Source organism: Corvus kubaryi, unplaced genomic scaffold (assembly GCF_017639235.1).
Source record: "Corvus kubaryi isolate FWS band 111438036 unplaced genomic scaffold, C.kubaryi_AGA036_p1.0 76, whole genome shotgun sequence".
Lineage (NCBI taxonomy): Eukaryota > Metazoa > Chordata > Aves > Passeriformes > Corvidae > Corvus > Corvus kubaryi.
The window spans coordinates 10,100,756-10,117,606 of record NW_024582063.1 but is presented as its reverse complement, the minus strand read 5'-3'; the positions used below and the strand labels follow the sequence as shown (position 1 = coordinate 10,117,606).

The following is a 16,851-nucleotide window of genomic DNA, read 5'->3' as shown; positions in this document are numbered from 1 at the left end:
GATGATATGTTCTCTTACCAAAACTGTCAGAGATAGGTTTGCATGACATTTTGGATGCCCCTGCAGTATTTACTCCTATTTTCCACTTACCTGCTAGAATTTCTACATCTGACATTCCAGCTTCCTGCTTCATCACAGACTTGGATGTGACAGTGGGCAACTTTTTCTGTGTTTCTGTGCTTGAGTTTGTCCATCCTAACATGGATTCCTCCACTTTCTCCTTGTTGTGCAAGATGGTTGTGAAACTGATGCAGGGAGAATTAGGATGTGCATAGATACTGAAGCTGGTGTGGGAGCTACAAACTACCTCTGGCAGAGTCAGAGTAGGCCATTTTGATACCATCAGGATGTATAAATCTGGTAATATGTCCCTGAAATTCGCACCATGGATTTTCAGACTTCACTGACTTCTATTTCAGGACAAGGAAGCAAATGTACTGATAAGTTGTTGAGTCTTTTTTGGCTCATTTCATCAAAAGCAGTGCATTTTTATCTGACTTTTTTTTCCTTTAAAATTTAGGGTCTTTTTTAAAATCAAAAGCCGCAATGCTCATATGAAGACTCACAGACAACAAGAAGAACAGCAAAGGCAGAAGGCTCAGAAAGCTGCTGTGGCAGCAGAAATGGCAGCCACTATTGCAAGAACTACTGGGCCAGCTGGGCATAGTTTGATCCCCCTGGATCACATGAGTCTGGTTAAACATGTGGAAAATGTTGGTGACATTGATGATGATGTTGTTCCGGATCTGGGTGATGTCATGGAAGAGAATGAAGTTATGGATGCTGACCTCTTACTGGATGATGAAGATCCAGATCTACTGCAGGATGATGCTGAGTTGTAAATAAAGTTGTTTGATAGACAGCTACTGAGCACACCCTGAATGGATCAGTCAGGAAACCTGGACTGCTTGTTTATTCCCACTGATTGTAAACTACCTGTTGAAAATTATAATTCTTTTATCCAGGTCTAGAAAAAAAAAAATCTGCTTTTTTCCCTTTTTTTTTATTAATTTGTGTTTTGGGGGAAGAAATAAATAATTGGTACAAATATTCTTATAAGGTGTTTTTATCTGAGCTCTTTTTGCAGATAACTTCCAAGGCCACTAATTACAGAAGTTCATGGTTCTGCTATCAGTTCCTACCAGATGGTCCTGGTAGAATCTTTAGTCTTTAACTCTTCCAAGTTTCATTTTGCCCCAATTACAAGAATAAATTTCACACACTTCTGATGAAACTTTTTTTTTTGCCTATATTGGATAATTTCCAGCATCTTCTAGAGAGTAAATGTCATCTCGCTTAAAGATATGATTACATTATTTGTCTTTGTGCTGCCATTTTAAGGGAGATGGAGGAAAAAAAAATCTGGTTTAACTATGAAAGAGTTAGTAATATTGCAGTTCATTTTCAGTTCTGTCCTGGTTACACAGGATGTTTTAGACCTTCCATTTTAGCAAGGTTTTGATCTGCTGATTTTAAAATGACCTAAATTCAAGGATTGAAGAAGGAAAATGATTGTACTGTGGTTCACATCCTCTGATGCGAATATTGAATCAGGAACACTGCCTTGGTAATGAGATTGCACTGGAAATATTGTCCCGTGACAATAGATCACACTGTGGAATAGCCATCTCAGTGGTTTTAGGGGAGTGTGTGCTTGAGCAATGCTTGCTCTCTCACCAGGCAAACACAGGGAAGTATTCTTGCCATTGGAAAAGAGCCTGATACACTTTCAGCACCTAGGTATAATGTGTTATTCTTGTGCCATTTTCGGTCCTCTTCATGCCATCAAATTCAGCTGTTGTTTATTTATTATAGACATACTGCAAAGGTGAGTTGATACTGCTGTTTAGTGACCATTTCTCCTCCCTTAGGTTCAGATCTACGTGCTGGACACCTGACACAGTATATATAAATTTAGATTTGGTTCTCTGATTAAATAGGATATTGAAAGAATTGTACTTTGCAGAATAAAACAATTAAGGAAGAAATGGAGTTAGGTAGACTTTTAATTACAGAATACGAATGCTGATTGCTGAGCTTTCACAGGCATCAGCAGTGATCTTCTTGTGAATTTTGCACAGTAGAAGAGTATTGTTAACTTTATAAAATATTTTATAAGACTTATTTGAGATCTTCCAGGCTTCAGGTTTGTTTGGAGGTTTTTTTATGGGTTGGGTTTTATTTTATTGGGTTCTTTTTGCCATATTCCTAATTTCTTCAGCAGAATCTGAGGGATGGTGGGTCTTATCTTCTACTGTCTTTCATCCTTGTTTAACTATGCAAAATGAGGGTAAATCATGGCACTTTTATAGGTGTACCGGACCACACAAGTTCACAACCAGTGGGACTTACTGACAGAGAGAGGTGCCTTCTCTGTCAAAGCCAAATATGTGAAGCCAAATGACCTCAAGCTTCTACTTAAGGTCGAATGTTCCGATACTAAAGAACCAACCCTTCAGGAGAATGGAAATAACTTCTCAGTTTCCGGTCAGTGAAGTTCCCGTGTACATGGTTGTTTTAGTGTTTTGGGGGGTTTTCCAGAGGTTTTTGCAGTTGGTTTTGACCAGTGGGTGGAATTTCACTCCTGTCACATAAGAAGTGATGTTCTCAGTCATTGCACCCTTGAGCTTCAGGAGATCAGGCAGCAGCAGCCTTTTCTTTCCCAACCTGCCACTCAGCACATTCCCCAGCCGTTCGTTCCTGTCCATGCTGTGACATTTTACTTTTACAGGGGCCATATGCAACCCAGGTTCAGCAGACTGGGTGCTCAGCTGTGTACCACGAGCAAGACTCACTGACAAAAATCTCATAGATAGTGCAAGTCATCATGGTTTGCAAAGTGGAGGCTTTTGTGGGCAGTAAAATGTGTTGGCTTTCAGGAGCCTCTGGTAGAAACAGCCCAGCAGAGTCTACTCTTTCTCTCCCAAGCTTGTATGATTTTGAACTTTTAAAGATCTTTGTGAGAATGGCTCTGCCGTGGAAAATGGACATGTTTTCAGGTTCCTGGTGGGAAAAAACTGTTTAAGCAAAATGATGATTGAAATCAGAGTTCTGCTTGAAGAACTGAGTGGAATACAGTAGAAACTTAGCTTGATTCTGAAGAGCAGCTCTGTATTAAAGAATCTACAGTGGCACGTTTTAGTAACAATTGGACAGGACCTGTGCTAAACTTAGTATCTATAAATATATATATATACACACACACACACATACATATGCCTGGTTAAGTAACATTAATCGGGTGCTGTTTTATTGTACAGCCAAGAATATAATAGAACAACAATAACCAAAGAAGCTATTCATCAAGGAAAAAAAAGAAATGCACATTTCCTAAGCAGTACATGATTTAGGCCTCAAACATTGACGTCATCATTATTAAGTGTTGCATTAGCTGATGTTAAATGTGCTGTTCTGCCTATTTGTACATGAGTTGAACTTAGTTTTGTTTCAGAACTTTTTTCTTGTTGATGGTTGATGATGGAAAACTATTCAATATTGAATTTAGTCCTCTTTGATAAAACCTGTACATACAGAAAACATATTTTATGAGAAAAATCTTATTTTCAATATTTAACTGTTATTTTATTAGAAGATGGTTGTGTAAATATTTTAGGTGTTTTAGTGTAAAAAGCAGACTGTAATTTTAGGTGGCAGAGGAAGTAACAAAATAAAAAATATATATACATACATTTGATAGAGCTTGTGATCTCTGCTGGTTTCAGATTCCCGTTGTTAGCATTTGACTTGCACACAGCTTAATTTCAGGTTACTGCCTACCTGACTGTGTGTATTTAAGGATGGTTTAGTGGCATAAATTAGTACTTGTTTATTTCCCCACCCCCTATAAAGATTTGGTACCTATCAGAAGGTGTGTTGTATTATTAACCACTATGCGTATGTATAAAAAGAAAGGGGTTTGTTTATGTGCCATTTCCAGTCTTTTTTATATTTCGGTAAAATACAGTCGGATGGGTTTTGCTCTAATGGGCTTGTATCCCTTGTTAAAATATTTTTGAGAGCGGGGAGAAGGTTGAAAACTAGGGTTCGTGTAATTGGTTTTGCTTTTTTTTATTTTTTAAAGGATTCCTAGAGAACAGGACGGGAGCGCCTGTGAGGGGGCCGCCCTTGGCGGGAAGCGGCTGAGGGGGAGCCGCTGCTCCGTCGGTGCTGCCCTGAAGCAGCGCTCGGGGGAGGCGGGAAGCGGGGTGGGGAGCCCAGCTGGGACCTCGTATGGCTCGTTCGGCGCCGTACGAGCTCCTAGGTCGCCTCCGCACCCCCGACCCCCGTGGCCTGAGCCCCGCAGCGGGGAAAGGAGGCGAGGGAGGCGGCCGCTCTTCTCCTTCCGGGCGATGGAGGGCGGGCTGGGGCGGGGCCAAGATGGCGGCGGGGTGGCTGTGGCGGCGGCTCTGTCAGGTGCGGTGTGTGGCGGGAGAGGGGAAGCGGGAGCCCTGTCCTCCTCCTCGTCCTTTTCCTCGGCGTCTTCCTGAGGGGAGTGGGAAAAGGGAGCATGGCAGATGTTATCCTTCGGGCTTCGGGAGGGTTGGGGCTGTACAGCGTGGGACTGTGTCTCTGCACGCCATCATCGCGTGGCGGGTCCACGGAACTTTTCCCTGCAGTTCTGTGGATTTCCCGCAGTTAGTCCGCATGGAAGGGATAGTGAAGAATAGGTGGATTTGGAGGTCGTGCTAGGCGAGTTTCTAATCTTAAAAGTTTCAAAGCTTGGAAGTTACAACGTAAAGTAATAGGAAAGCATTTCGCACTGGCAATGTTTGCTAGTTTGGACTTAAAAACAGTGATTGCTTCCTCTCAAATTGAGAAAATTGGATTTTCTAAAGCCCTAAACTCTCTTCTGTGTATGCAGTTTTCTGGACTTGCTTTTCAGGCATCTGTCTCCCCCTGACACTTCAGAGGCTCTCAGCCAAACAAAATTAAGGCTATTTTGCCCTCGGAGATGAGTAGTTATCTTTTGTACAGAGTCTTGGTTCGCCCAGGAAGTTGAATTCTGTTACGCTGCAGTCTTTGAGTGTCTTTTCCACCTTCTGTGATGGCCATTAGCAAGAGCACATCATTAAATCAGGGAATTAAGCTGTTAAAATAAACTTTCCTGCCCACTGAATGCCACCTCTACCACCTAAGGTATTCAGTGTATCATTCTGTAAAAAGTTAATGCAAAATTTAAATAGTGCCTTTAATTTGATGTTACAAAAACTTTTGACTTGATGCATATCTGCATAATTAGTAACAAAGGGAGATGGCATGTGGTGGGAATAACATGCACAGTCATAGGATATTGGAAAGGCTGCAGACCTTAGTAGGTGGGATGGGACTCTTACTGCTTCATCAGGTTTTCTTTTATTCATTTTTGTTGCACGAAGACTGAAATTTTTGTATCTAAAACCACATAGCACAATACACTATGAGTGCATATGTCTTTGTATGTAAATAATAAATCCTTATTACCAGGTCAAGCAGTTAAAAGTAAAGAATACATGGCACAGACTGCTTACACACACACATAAAAAAACCCAAAACAGATAAAAATTTTAGTTATGATTACAGTTAATAGCCTCACATTTGTTATCTGGTGTCAGATTCTGTGCCATGTACTTGCACAAACAGTTTAAGGTCTGCACTGAATAAGTCTTTTATGCTCATGGGTCTCTCTGCTTCCTGAAGTGGTGTCAGGTGATTGTTACTGTACTTCATAGTGGCAACGGATGGAAGGAAGGCAGCATTCTGACTTCAGAGAAAGAGAATTGAGGTGCAAATGTCAATTTTGTCACAGAATCATAGAATGGCCCAGGTTGGAAGGGACCTTAATGACCACCTAGTTCCAACCTCCTGCCATGTGCAGGGACACCTTCTGCTGTATCAGTTTGCTCGGAGCCCTGTCCAACCTGGCCTTGAATACTTCCAGGGATGGGGCATCCACAGCTTCTCTGCGCAGCCTATTCCAGTGCCTCACTGCCTTCACAGTCAAGAATTGTTTTCTAGTATCTAATCTACCCCTACCCTCATTCAGTTTGAAGCCATATCCCCTTGCCTTTCATTACATGCTCTTGTAAATAGTCCCTCTATTTTGTTAGAGTCACTAGAAAATTATCAGCTGTATTTCGTTAGTTTTAGGCAATAAGGCTCAAGTGTAGTTCCCAACATAAACTTTGAAACTTTCTGAATGATTATTGACTACAGTGGTGAATATTCAGTGCTCCTAAAATTGCTTATTCTGTCATGCACTTAAGGAATGTAACAGTAGTGCTCCTGTGAAGGTCTGGATTTAAAAGGATTGCTTAAGGGGAGGCATTTGTACCACAGTCAGCTTGGTAAACAGAAAACTCTCCTGCCTCTTCCTGCAGTCATCTTCTTTATTGGAAGCAGCATTTGTAGGATAAATAGCGACTGAAGCAGAATTACTTCAAAAAACAGCTTTGTTCACTGCTGATGTATAATGAATGTATGATGCATACTGGAAAAGGTTAGGGACCTAGTAGCATCATAGAGTTATGCATATCCATGAGCAGCTACAGTAAGATTACCTGGAAAAGTGTAAACTCTGGCTGTTTTCTGGTGTTTTGATTAGACAGTCACCTATATAACTCTTGGGTGGGATATCTGTCTCTCTCTTGAAGCTATGACTCCAGCATACGTCAAAAAAGAGCATCAAGGGGCAAGATAATTTGGCTTCAGCATTCTGCTACAGCCCTGAGGTTCTGTTAAGCAAGCAAGAGTTCCTTTTCTTCACCCCTCAAGTAGTCTATAACTGTGCCAAATTAAGAATTAGTGGAAGGAAGCCACATAATGTTCTGAAGGGAACAATTACTCTAGTATGAAAGATAGCATTGTTGCATGATTAACAACTATATTCCTTTTCTAACACAGAAAATCATGTTATCTTTTAAACATGATTCATTTACTTGTAAGAAGTATGCCTATTTAAATGTTCTCTTCAAAAGAACAAGTGTTTGAAATCACAGGGAACTTTTTTTCTGAAAAAACAGTAAATTTCCAGATAAATTCACAAGTTGAATTTTTGCATTTATAGGCTACTGATTTCAATTGCTTTTACAAGTCCTACTTAGGCTTGTTACTTGACAAAACTTATATCGTACTGTGAAAGTAAAACTAAAGAGAAAATATTGTTGTATACAGAAATGGTATTCAATGCCATAAAAATGCATTTTTCTGTTAAAAATATGCTTAGTGATTGCTATTCAGGTTCCTCAGTAGTAAGTGCATACTGTTACTGTGCCCTTAACATGCTTCTTTTTTTAGGTGCTATTGTATACTGAAATACATTTCCATGCTCCTGTTTTCCTGTGTTTTCCAATGGAGCAAACTTCCTAGTGTGTCATGTCAGTGCCTAGGAATGTGCTGTGCTTGGTGTGCAAAAAAGTAATCTTTAATCAACCTGTATTAACTGGCTGCTTTCTGGTTTGGGGGAAAAAAACCCACAACATAAATTATCTGTTTTATACAGGGATCAGCTTTTCCTGTCAGTTATGCAAGCAGAATTATGCAAAAGCAGTATTTTCTTCCGTAAGTATAACAGCCCCTCCTCCTTCCACTGCTCCTCCATAGTCCCTGAAAAAATAAAATCCAACTTTAACAATTTATTTTATGCTTTCCCCATGATGTATTTCTAGGAGCTCCAACTTGATGGGAGCATGGCTGGCTGGATCCCATGGTGATACACAGGAGCCTAAGATTAATCCTTTGGTGAGTGTTCTGTAACACAGTGTTTTCTATATTGTCTTAGTAATAAACAGGGCATCCAGAAAAACTTGAATTCCTTTCTTGCAGCTTTTTAAAGTTCTGTCTTAGTGATGTCAAATTTGTCATAGAGAAAGAAATTATTTAGATTATTGGTACTTGAGATCTTCTGGCTTCTTTTTTTTCCAACAAGATTTCTGTAGCTCACAGTTGCCTCTCAGTAACTTTGCCCCTTTTCAATGCAGCTGTAACTCTATGAAATACCAACTTTTTGGCCATATTCAGTTCAACACCTGGGGCACCTTAGCAGCCCTTTGACAAGGGCTTCAGAGACATCTGACAGGCAGTATTAGATCTACAGTGCTGATCCAGCCTTCCTGCTGTGTCTGGTACCTGCTGGATTTGGTGTGCTGAGCTGCCTAGGAGTGAACCTCTGGGAAAATCAGCACTTCTGCACTCATTAAGGCTCTTCCAGTTGATCAGCAAGCCCAGACCATCAGAAGTTGAAGCTCTAACTGAAAGTCATAAACTTGCACTTGTACAAACATGAAGGATAACACACCTGGGGAAGCCTACTGTGTTTAAAGTAGTCTTAGATCTGACTTAGTAAAGTGAGAATTCTGGTTGTTGTCCATAATGTTCTATTTAATTTCCATACCCAAGCAAACTCTTAGTGTTTTGGGTATTCACACACTGTTATTTACAATACAAATATTGCTGCTCCAAACTTGCTTTAACAATGAGTTCTGTTCTTCTCATTGCTAGTGTTGTCCTCCTTATATTTATCTAGCATTCCTTTTTTGGACGAAGAAATTTTACACAAATGTTCAGAAGTTAGGTATCTCCTCACACTTTGCCTTCCCTGGTATAGTGAGACCTACCTGTCAGTCAAGGTATTATAGTCAGACTCTGTTAGATAAACTAAAATAAGCAGCTCAACAGGTTGTGGGGTGTTTTTGCTCTTTCACAAATGGGGTATGCAGGTTAAGGAAATATGCAGTGCATGCATTAATTAAGGAGAACATGATGTGGTAACTCTTGTCTGTTCTTCAAAAATGCAGGTATCTATTTCAGATGAGCCAGAAACACTGTACAAGAGAGTGTCCATTTTAGTTAAAGGCCACGATAAAGCTGTGTTGGACAGCTATGAATATTTCGCAGTGCTTGCAGCTAAAGAACTTGGCATCTCTGTTGAAAAAGTGTAAGTAACTGATCTGTAGAGTGATACAGAGTCAGATGCTTCTTCTGTCATCTACTGTAATTCAGATCCTCTGCTTAGAAGTCTTATTTTAATTTTTTTTTAAGAAATGGCTATAATCTGACATTTTTTTCTCAGATTGTAGATCTAACACTTCTTTGATGGCAGGACGGTGATGAGAAAGCAGCAGCAGTTCTGCGCTCAGCACTGCCATAGTGGAAGGGCTACATGAAGGATACTGACTTTGTATTTTATGTACTTTCAGTACAGCTGTCAGCGTTGTAGCTTCCCTCACCTAATGCTGGTTAATACCTGAGTGTTAACCATGCCCATGTCAGTTAATAACAAACTGTACCAGTGTTTCATATTTCCTTGTAGTCTTCTAAACGTCAAGTAAGAACAGAGATTTCAGCATAATCTTTCAGATAAACTTGTGTTATCATCCTTTATATAACATGAAAGTTTCTTTTTCTTCTTTGCTCAGAGATAAACCCCCAAAGACGATAGAACGACTTACACTTCTCAAATCCGTACACATTTACAAGAAGCACAGAGTTCAGTATGAAATGAGAACACATTACATGTGTTTAGAGGTAAGAAAGAAGGAAAAAAATTGTTCTAGGTGTACAGTTCAAAGATATTACTAGCATGAGTGAAAATGATTTGGGGAGGTGAATGCAGGGGAGTATTGGAAAACAGCTGACCTAGTTACATGAAATGCAACACAAGTTACATTCAGCCTACATAATTTTTGGACCAAAAAGTTAATTTTGACCATCATCTTAACAGCTGAAAGAATGACTAAAGAAAATAAGGTAGAATTGAGGGTTACCTTTAGTGTGTTACGCTCTTGGTTTCCAAAAATCATTGGGATGAGAGTTTTCTCAGGAAGGGAAGAACATCCAGCTAAATCATCGGCATTGCCAGCCAAGAAGGGTTCTATTCTTTGTGATTTGGTTTGATGTTTTTGAGCAGACAGACTTTTGTCCTATGCAGCATCATGTGGCAAGCTAAAACTGCATGTAGGAAATAGAAGAAAGGAAGCACAGACAAACCACCAGCTCTGTGGCCGATGACACAGACATCTGTATGGTTTAGAAGGCAGCTGTGGTTGACTTTCTTAGAAGAAACGTTTACTGCCAGCATTTTGTGGCTCCTGGGTGTCTTTCTGTGTATTTGCGCAGTGCTTGGCAAAAGGGGACTTTAAGTCCCCTGACATGAGTGCTATACAAGTAGCTGCCCACAGACCATAAGCACTATTTTTGCCTTCCAGGAAAAACTAAAAGATTGGTAACTGAGTGGGACCAGGAGAAACTAAAAAAGCAGTATTTCAGTGGCACTCTGGAGTTGCAGGATTTTTAACAGGCTTGAACTTTGAGAGTATACAAAAGCTGGTGATTCTTGCATAACCGGTTGTTAATTTCATCTGATCCACCACTTCCATCATAATCAATGTATGTGATCCCAGGCAGCATGTGGAGTTCTGTGAAGTAACTACTTCATACTTGCATGAGAGCTGAGTACAGGTGAACTGCTTCTGTTCAGTGTTATGGAAGCTGCCTTCCCCTAAGATGGTTGGTCCCATAGCAAGGGCTAAAGAAGCTAGGGCAAACTTGTTTTAAAATTCTGTTTGAAGTATTATTAATAGTAGTTCATTAAAAAAAAATTCTTTCTGTTTTAGTTAAAATACCTAACAAGCAGTACTGCTGCAGTTTACTTGGAGTATGTACAACGAAACTTACCTGAAGGGGTTGCCATGGAAGTGAAAAAGGTCAGTTTCCACCCTACATTATTTACGGTTACAAGTCCTGATGCAAGTACCAGTCACTACTGAAGTCTTTAGAAAGTCAGCCGAGAAAATGGGTGTAGTTTCATAGGAAAATTTTCCAAACTACTATAAAGAGGCTGTATTGCTTGGAAGTGCCACTAGGTGGCATTTTAAATCTGATACATGTCTCAAACCAGAATAAATAAAGCAAAGTAGTTAGATGCTAGCTAGCAGGTCCAGTAAATGGTTGTTTTTCTTTCCTTTTAGACTAAGATAGAGAGAATACCTGAACACATTCAGAAACCTGTTTGGGATACACTGCCTCAAGTAGAAGAAACTGAAGTAAAGTCATGAGCACACCAGGTACTTGGCTCCATTAGTACTGAAATTCATTGCTCCTATCAACCTAATTTACTGAGACAGTCCATCGTTAAATAAAGGTTCTCTTGTAAAGAAATTGTATAAACTCTTGTTTCATTAAGTTTTTCTTGCTCGTAACACCAGTACATGTAGACTGACTGCTATGAAGTGAAGAAGTTTGACTGTGTTCTGTGATCAGTGACTATGGTCATTTATAATAAGTTTGTAGAAAGGTAAAGTTTATTTTTACTTGTATATATAAAAGTGTGTGTGTGTATATATATATATATAAATTCACCATCTCCTTTTGATAATACTAGATGGCTTCTGGACACTGAAATACTTGCAAATCCACTTCATGTTTGTGTAGTATTTAATATTGTGGATGCCAGATTGTTATCCATTTATCAATTTTGGATAAACTAGTTTGTTGGATAAACTATTTCCCTTCTTTACTTATTTTCTCCTACTTATACCACATTTCTCCAGTTTTGCTTCCTGCCACATTTCTTACAAAGTGCCAACAGCAACACTACAACCATTGCTTTAGGTCTTGTCTCAAGTAGTCTTACTATTGACCATCTCCTCTCATTTTCAGTCAGAAAATTTGTAGTTGCATTTTAGAGGAAGTTAATAAAAACCCCATGCTTCATACCATTTATAAACATCAGTGTTTGAGCATGCTCTATTGTATTCTTAGGAGTCAGAGTTCCAAAGTTTAAATGATCCCTGTCTGAAGTGCCTGCTTTTGCATCCATACAGCAAATTTGTAGGAACAACAATTTAATTCCCTTAAACAAAGGCAACGTATGCCACATGGGATGTTCTGTGCATCACAGCAAAGCTGTGTGCTTCCCAGGAATGTGCAGCACATTCCTGCCTTGCTAGAACTCCAGTTTGAATATGAAAGAGTCAAACCACTGGCACTTTTGCTGAATGTGTAAATTCACACTTACCTCCTAAGGAGAGAGGGAGAGGATTTTCAGACATGAAACTGAACTAAATCCCTAGGATCAGTTCAATATCAGTTCAGTGTCACTGCCTTTTTTTATGAAGGAAGGATGAAGAAAAGACTTTGCAGTATGCAGTAGCAAAGCTTGACTTCAGTATCCAGTAGCCTGCATTATCACCTTGTAATCAGGACACAGATTCTTAACACTGCTGCTCTCCCTACTGGCTGATAATGCCTTAGCCTCATGTAACAAACAAGTCTAACATGAGTCAGTCATTCAGAGGAGATTTTTGGATGTTTGGTTAAGCTAATGCTTTGTCTTTCTGGATGGAGTTCTACTGTACATGAACTAGGGCAACAAAAAACCTTCAATGTAATTTCCTTTGCTTTCCCTCCCCCTGTAATCGCAGTTCCTTTAAGATACAGGAATCAGAGAGGTGTTTCATTTACAGAAGGAATATGAGAAAAGAAAACAAAACCTTTCAATGCAAACAATTTACTTGTTCAGGTTGGTGCACAGAGTACAGGTAATGATTCTCTTCTGCAGCACTTTTGTACGGTAAAAGGAGAGCAGTCTGGGATTTGGGGTTTGCATACCTGTCTCATTGTTCCAAGTTTCTAGTTCTCTTAACAAAATGTACCTTTCTTTTGAAATGCTATGCATTGAATTACAAGAAACACCAGTAAAAAAAATGGAAATTTAATTCTTTCTACTTCAATAAAATGCCAGTAGATATTATCAAAAAGCACACAATCAGTGTATTGCATCTGCTGATGCAAGGTCTTTCATACATCAGCACATTGTTATCACTCATCTTTCATTCCTCCCACCATATAAATATTAAATCTTCTTTGCCTTGGTATTAGAATATGTTTCCAGTTTAAAATAAGGGTTTTTTTAGTTTAGCTACTGCAAATACTTACAGGGCTTTATTCCCAAGCCATTAGGGTACCCAAGTTTCACCTTGTGCTCAGATAAAGTTATGGTATCTACACTATGAAAGACAGTGACATAACTGAGTAACAGACTCCAAACATGTACAGCAACTTCAGATACCTGGAACTGACTGGAGCCGCTTTAGCCTGCAGTAGCAACACTGCTAAGAAATGAAAGAGCAGAAGGCTTAGTTTGCCATCAGAAATCAAGTGCAGTGGTGAAACTTTCTGACCAAAACAATCATTCTGGCATTACTCAGGAGGGAGTTAAAAAATTAAAATATAGGTTAGTTTGGTAGCTACTTAGGAAAAAAAGAAATTCTAATGTTTTAAATAAGATCAATTTTAAAAGGACCGATTCTTCCTAATGTTGGCACCCACTCAAATGTAGAGAAAGTCATAACACAGATTTCTTTATGCTTTTCTTTAGCATCTCGTTCAAATCCAGCCATTTATTTAACCTGTCCCAATGCAGGGTATCAAGGCTTGGAAAACCTTGCCTTACATTCTCTCTGCTTTCAACAAACTGGGTGTGGATGTACTGCAGAACTAGTTGGAAACGCTGAAAAGAGTTTTTTCTGGGTGCGTACAGAAAGCTGAGGGCTAAGTCCCCATCCCTTTCCTTGACATTCAGTTTTGCACTTCTGGCATACAGGCTTGCAGTTAAACTCTCTACTGCATTAGATACGCTTTTGCAGAAATGATCATGGGGTTTTTTAAGCTAATGTTGCTATGGACAACACATGGATTCCGGCAGCTTATGTGGTTAGCATACCCTGGATCTTTCTAAAATGCTGGGGCCCCCTCTTCCCCAACAGACTAAAATTTTAAGATCTATTACATTTTAGATGCTACCTTATTCTCGGTATTCTGTATTTCTCCAGTGTGTAAAGTTGGTAGTTCTCTAAAGAAGATTAATTCATTATGGAGTTTTTTACATTGGCAATGTTTTATAGTAACTGCAGTGCAAGGAATTACAGCATCGTTAAATATATCAGCCATTTGTCAAAAGAATTGCAGCTTGATTTTCAATGACATCACTCAAAATACAGTTCATACTGGCAAAAACAACCCCAACAAAACAGTGGCGAAGCACTTTCTAAACTTAGTTTCCATCAGCAAAATAAGAGTATTAGGCTAAATATGGCTGAGAACAGATGTAGAATACAAAAGCCCCCAGCAATTCTGTTCTGAACTAAATTAGTTTTGCTTAATAATAAACAAACAAGTGGCTTGAGTACATAAGTAATAAATATTTGCCTGGATAACGTTTTGTTGATGATTAATGCTAGAGAAAGGGGGATAAAGAAGTTATAAAAATCTGTCATGCAGGGATGAAGAAAAGCATGAAAGTGAGTTGCTGTGAGACAAAAGAGTGAAGGCAATAAGCCAGCAAGGAGGAATCTGTTCTGTTCAGATTAGCAGAGTTCTCCAAAATAAAGGAAGTGTCTTTTATAAACCATCTGTTTCTGGAATGTCATGCAGACAAAAAGTGCTCAAGATACACAGGTAGCAGCAGCAGCCTTCTGCTGACGGGGTTTAGTTGCAGTTGCTGACAGAATGGGGTCAGCAGAACAGATTTCAAATAATGCAAGCTTTTCTCCTTCCTTTTCTTTCTAATATTATTGCTGGAATCAGAGATGCTGGTACATCAGAAGTCTGTAAAAAGAACATTGCTGGTGATATATTAACCATGTTAGCAACTAGGAGATCAAAGGTAATTTTACAAGTTCATTTAGAAATTTGATTTAAAACTTTCAAGTGGAGAGATCTAATTTAAGAAAGGGCTTATCATAAAACTGGGTGGTTACACATTCACTGGTCTATGAGCATCAGTGCTGCTTTACTGCCCGTGCCTTACCACAGAGAAGCTGAGGTGTTCATCTCCGGGGAAACACACCTTCTAAGACACACATGAATGGCACCACAACGTTTTAAGTAGTTTAACCCTAAACACTAAATGCTGCCCAAGTAGGATCCTTCTCACACAAGGAATGGGGAGGAGGGAGGAAGGAGTTGAGCAGAAAGAGGGAAACAGTTCCAGGAATATCCTTGGTTTCAAGGGTTAAATTGAAGTCAGGATGGAGAGAGGAAAAGGGAGTGACAGTAGACATCAAGCTACAGAGCCAAATCTAAGCTCCTAGATAAGCTTTCCCATACCAATGAAAAGAAGTGTGAATAAGTGGCCACAGAAGCAAGTGCTGGCATTCAGAACATCACAAACTAATGAGATTAATGCATTTTTAATTCGTAAGGCAATATTAAAAAGCAGACTGAAACTCCACAAAGTAGTGTGAAGTATCATCCTAACCAGAATTCTGGAAAGAGTGTACAAACACTGGAGTCCAAACTATAGCCTTACTATCACCAAGGCCCTATAATTTCCCTTTTTAAACACACAAGAATACAATCTGCAAAGAGTTCCTGAGCTCTCCTGATTCAGCTCTGAACAGACTCCTGCTCTTCCTGCTGTCTTAAAATGCCAAATTATAAGTCAACAAGAAACAATTTTGCAACATAAAAATATACTGGCTTTTTCACACTCCTGACAGAGGTGGGATTGATTGGCAATATTTTTCCTCTTACAGAGTATGGCTGCCAACTTCACCAAAAAACCCTGGTAGTTGGAAATAATTTATTTTAGTCAGTTGTTACATAACATGTTGGCTTTGACAGAACCTGCCAAGGGAATTTCTGCTGCTGGGCACAGCCAACTGCTGCTGCTTTCTGTGTGCTGCGGGGTACTGGGTAAAGCAGGTCGGTAGAATGGTTTGGATTAAGACAAATTCCTGCACTCTAGAGGGGTTTACTGAAGAGACAGACCGTGGGATTAACAACACACAGGAGTAACTCCTGGAGGCTTCTGTGTAACTGAAGTGCAGTTAATGTGCTTGCTTGCTTCAGTCAAATCCGTGGGTGCTCTCGGGTCAAGAGAGTCAAGCTACAATCCAAATGCTAAACTGTTTTTCCCTAAAATATTCCATGCATGCCTCCACCCTGTTTGGAATGACATTGCTGTCACTTAGTTCTTGTACTCCCAGAGATAAACTGAAACCTATTATATGTGCTTTGCGCATTACAAAATCATTTATAGCTCTTCATTACTAAAGATCAGAGGAGTTTCAGCTAGGTCATACAGAAACACAGGGATATAAGGAATATAAAGAACTTTAAAGCAAAGAACTGAGTTTGAATTTACTTTATTTGACACAATGTAAGGTCATTTCTGAAAAACTGTTTGTCTCCATATGCAGAAAAGCACTCTTAAGCAGCGCTCATTAAGATACAGCAGTGTGACATGTTACAAGAGCCAGAATTTAGTCTGGTTTCATTTGAAGCTTTCGATTTTACCTTTTGGAATAAAGCAATCTGAACATTAAGGACTTGTGTTGGGTCTCTTCCTCTAGCCTTATTATAGAGGTTTTCCCAGAAAATGTGTAGCTTTTAGCAAAGCACTGCAGATCATGGGTCAGTTGGGAAAGAACCTGTAGCTCAAGTAGTGTGTACCTGAACAGGCCATGTGCAGTGTTCCCCAGGGTCTGGAGAGGGTCAGCCTCTTAGGTAGGTCAGGCTGCATTTAGATTATCACTGCTTCTGTAGCCAGGGATCGGAAGTAACGTTGCATTCGTGCGTAATGATTTGAGAATTAAAAATTTTCTTCATAGGAGTAAAGGTCAGTGCTTCCTCTCAGTGACTTTTTCTTGGGCAAACAACAGAGCTTGTCTAATCATATCTCCCCACATGTACCCGGGAAAAATGTTATACACAAAAGCTTGAGGCTGCAGCGAATCCGGTGCAAAGAGAAACACAGCAGGTCTTCAACATCTCTCGTACCACCCTCATTACAACCTCCGCTCTGTCAGCCCGAGGCAGTGCCGGGGCCCGGGTTTGCGGGGCCCGCCCCGCTGCGAACACGCTGCTCGTCAG

General features: G+C 39.8%; 2 protein-coding genes across 8 annotated transcripts in view; both read left to right on the top strand.

The window, feature by feature from the left end:
- TRERF1 (transcriptional regulating factor 1) overlaps positions 1 to 3,694 on the top strand; it is an 89,075-nt gene extending 85,381 nt beyond the window's left edge. For all 6 annotated transcript variants that reach the window (XM_042051799.1, XM_042051803.1, XM_042051801.1 and 3 more), the window contains one exon: positions 521 to 3,694. In XM_042051799.1, coding sequence (XP_041907733.1) covers positions 521 to 842 — 322 coding nt within the window. In that variant the 3' untranslated portion in view covers positions 843 to 3,694. The remainder of the gene's footprint in view (positions 1 to 520) is intronic.
- Positions 2,401 to 11,135, top strand: MRPS10 (mitochondrial ribosomal protein S10). Of its 2 annotated transcripts, none has more exons than XM_042051808.1 (7): positions 2,401 to 2,487; positions 7,478 to 7,536; positions 7,644 to 7,716; positions 8,772 to 8,911; positions 9,393 to 9,501; positions 10,590 to 10,679; positions 10,944 to 11,135. In XM_042051808.1, exons 1-7 carry the CDS (start codon positions 2,401 to 2,403, stop codon positions 11,028 to 11,030), a joined length of 645 nt encoding a protein of 214 aa, XP_041907742.1. In that variant the 3' UTR covers positions 11,031 to 11,135. The 2 variants fall into 2 exon arrangements, with proteins under 2 accessions (XP_041907742.1, XP_041907741.1); XM_042051807.1 differs by lacking the exon at positions 2,401 to 2,487 and adding an exon at positions 4,350 to 4,413.
- Positions 11,136 to 16,851: the final 5,716 nt, after the last annotated feature.

Coding starts and splice junctions, on each gene's coding strand:
- MRPS10 (XM_042051808.1), top strand. CDS start 2,401: ATGACCTCAAGCTTCTACTTAAGGTCGAATGTTCCGATACTAAAGAAC. Junction 2,488..7,477: donor AAATAACTTCTCAGTTTCCG/GTCAGTGAAGTT, acceptor TGTTTTATACAG/GGATCAGCTTTTCCTGTCAG. Junction 8,912..9,392: donor GGCATCTCTGTTGAAAAAGT/GTAAGTAACTGA, acceptor TTCTTTGCTCAG/AGATAAACCCCCAAAGACGA.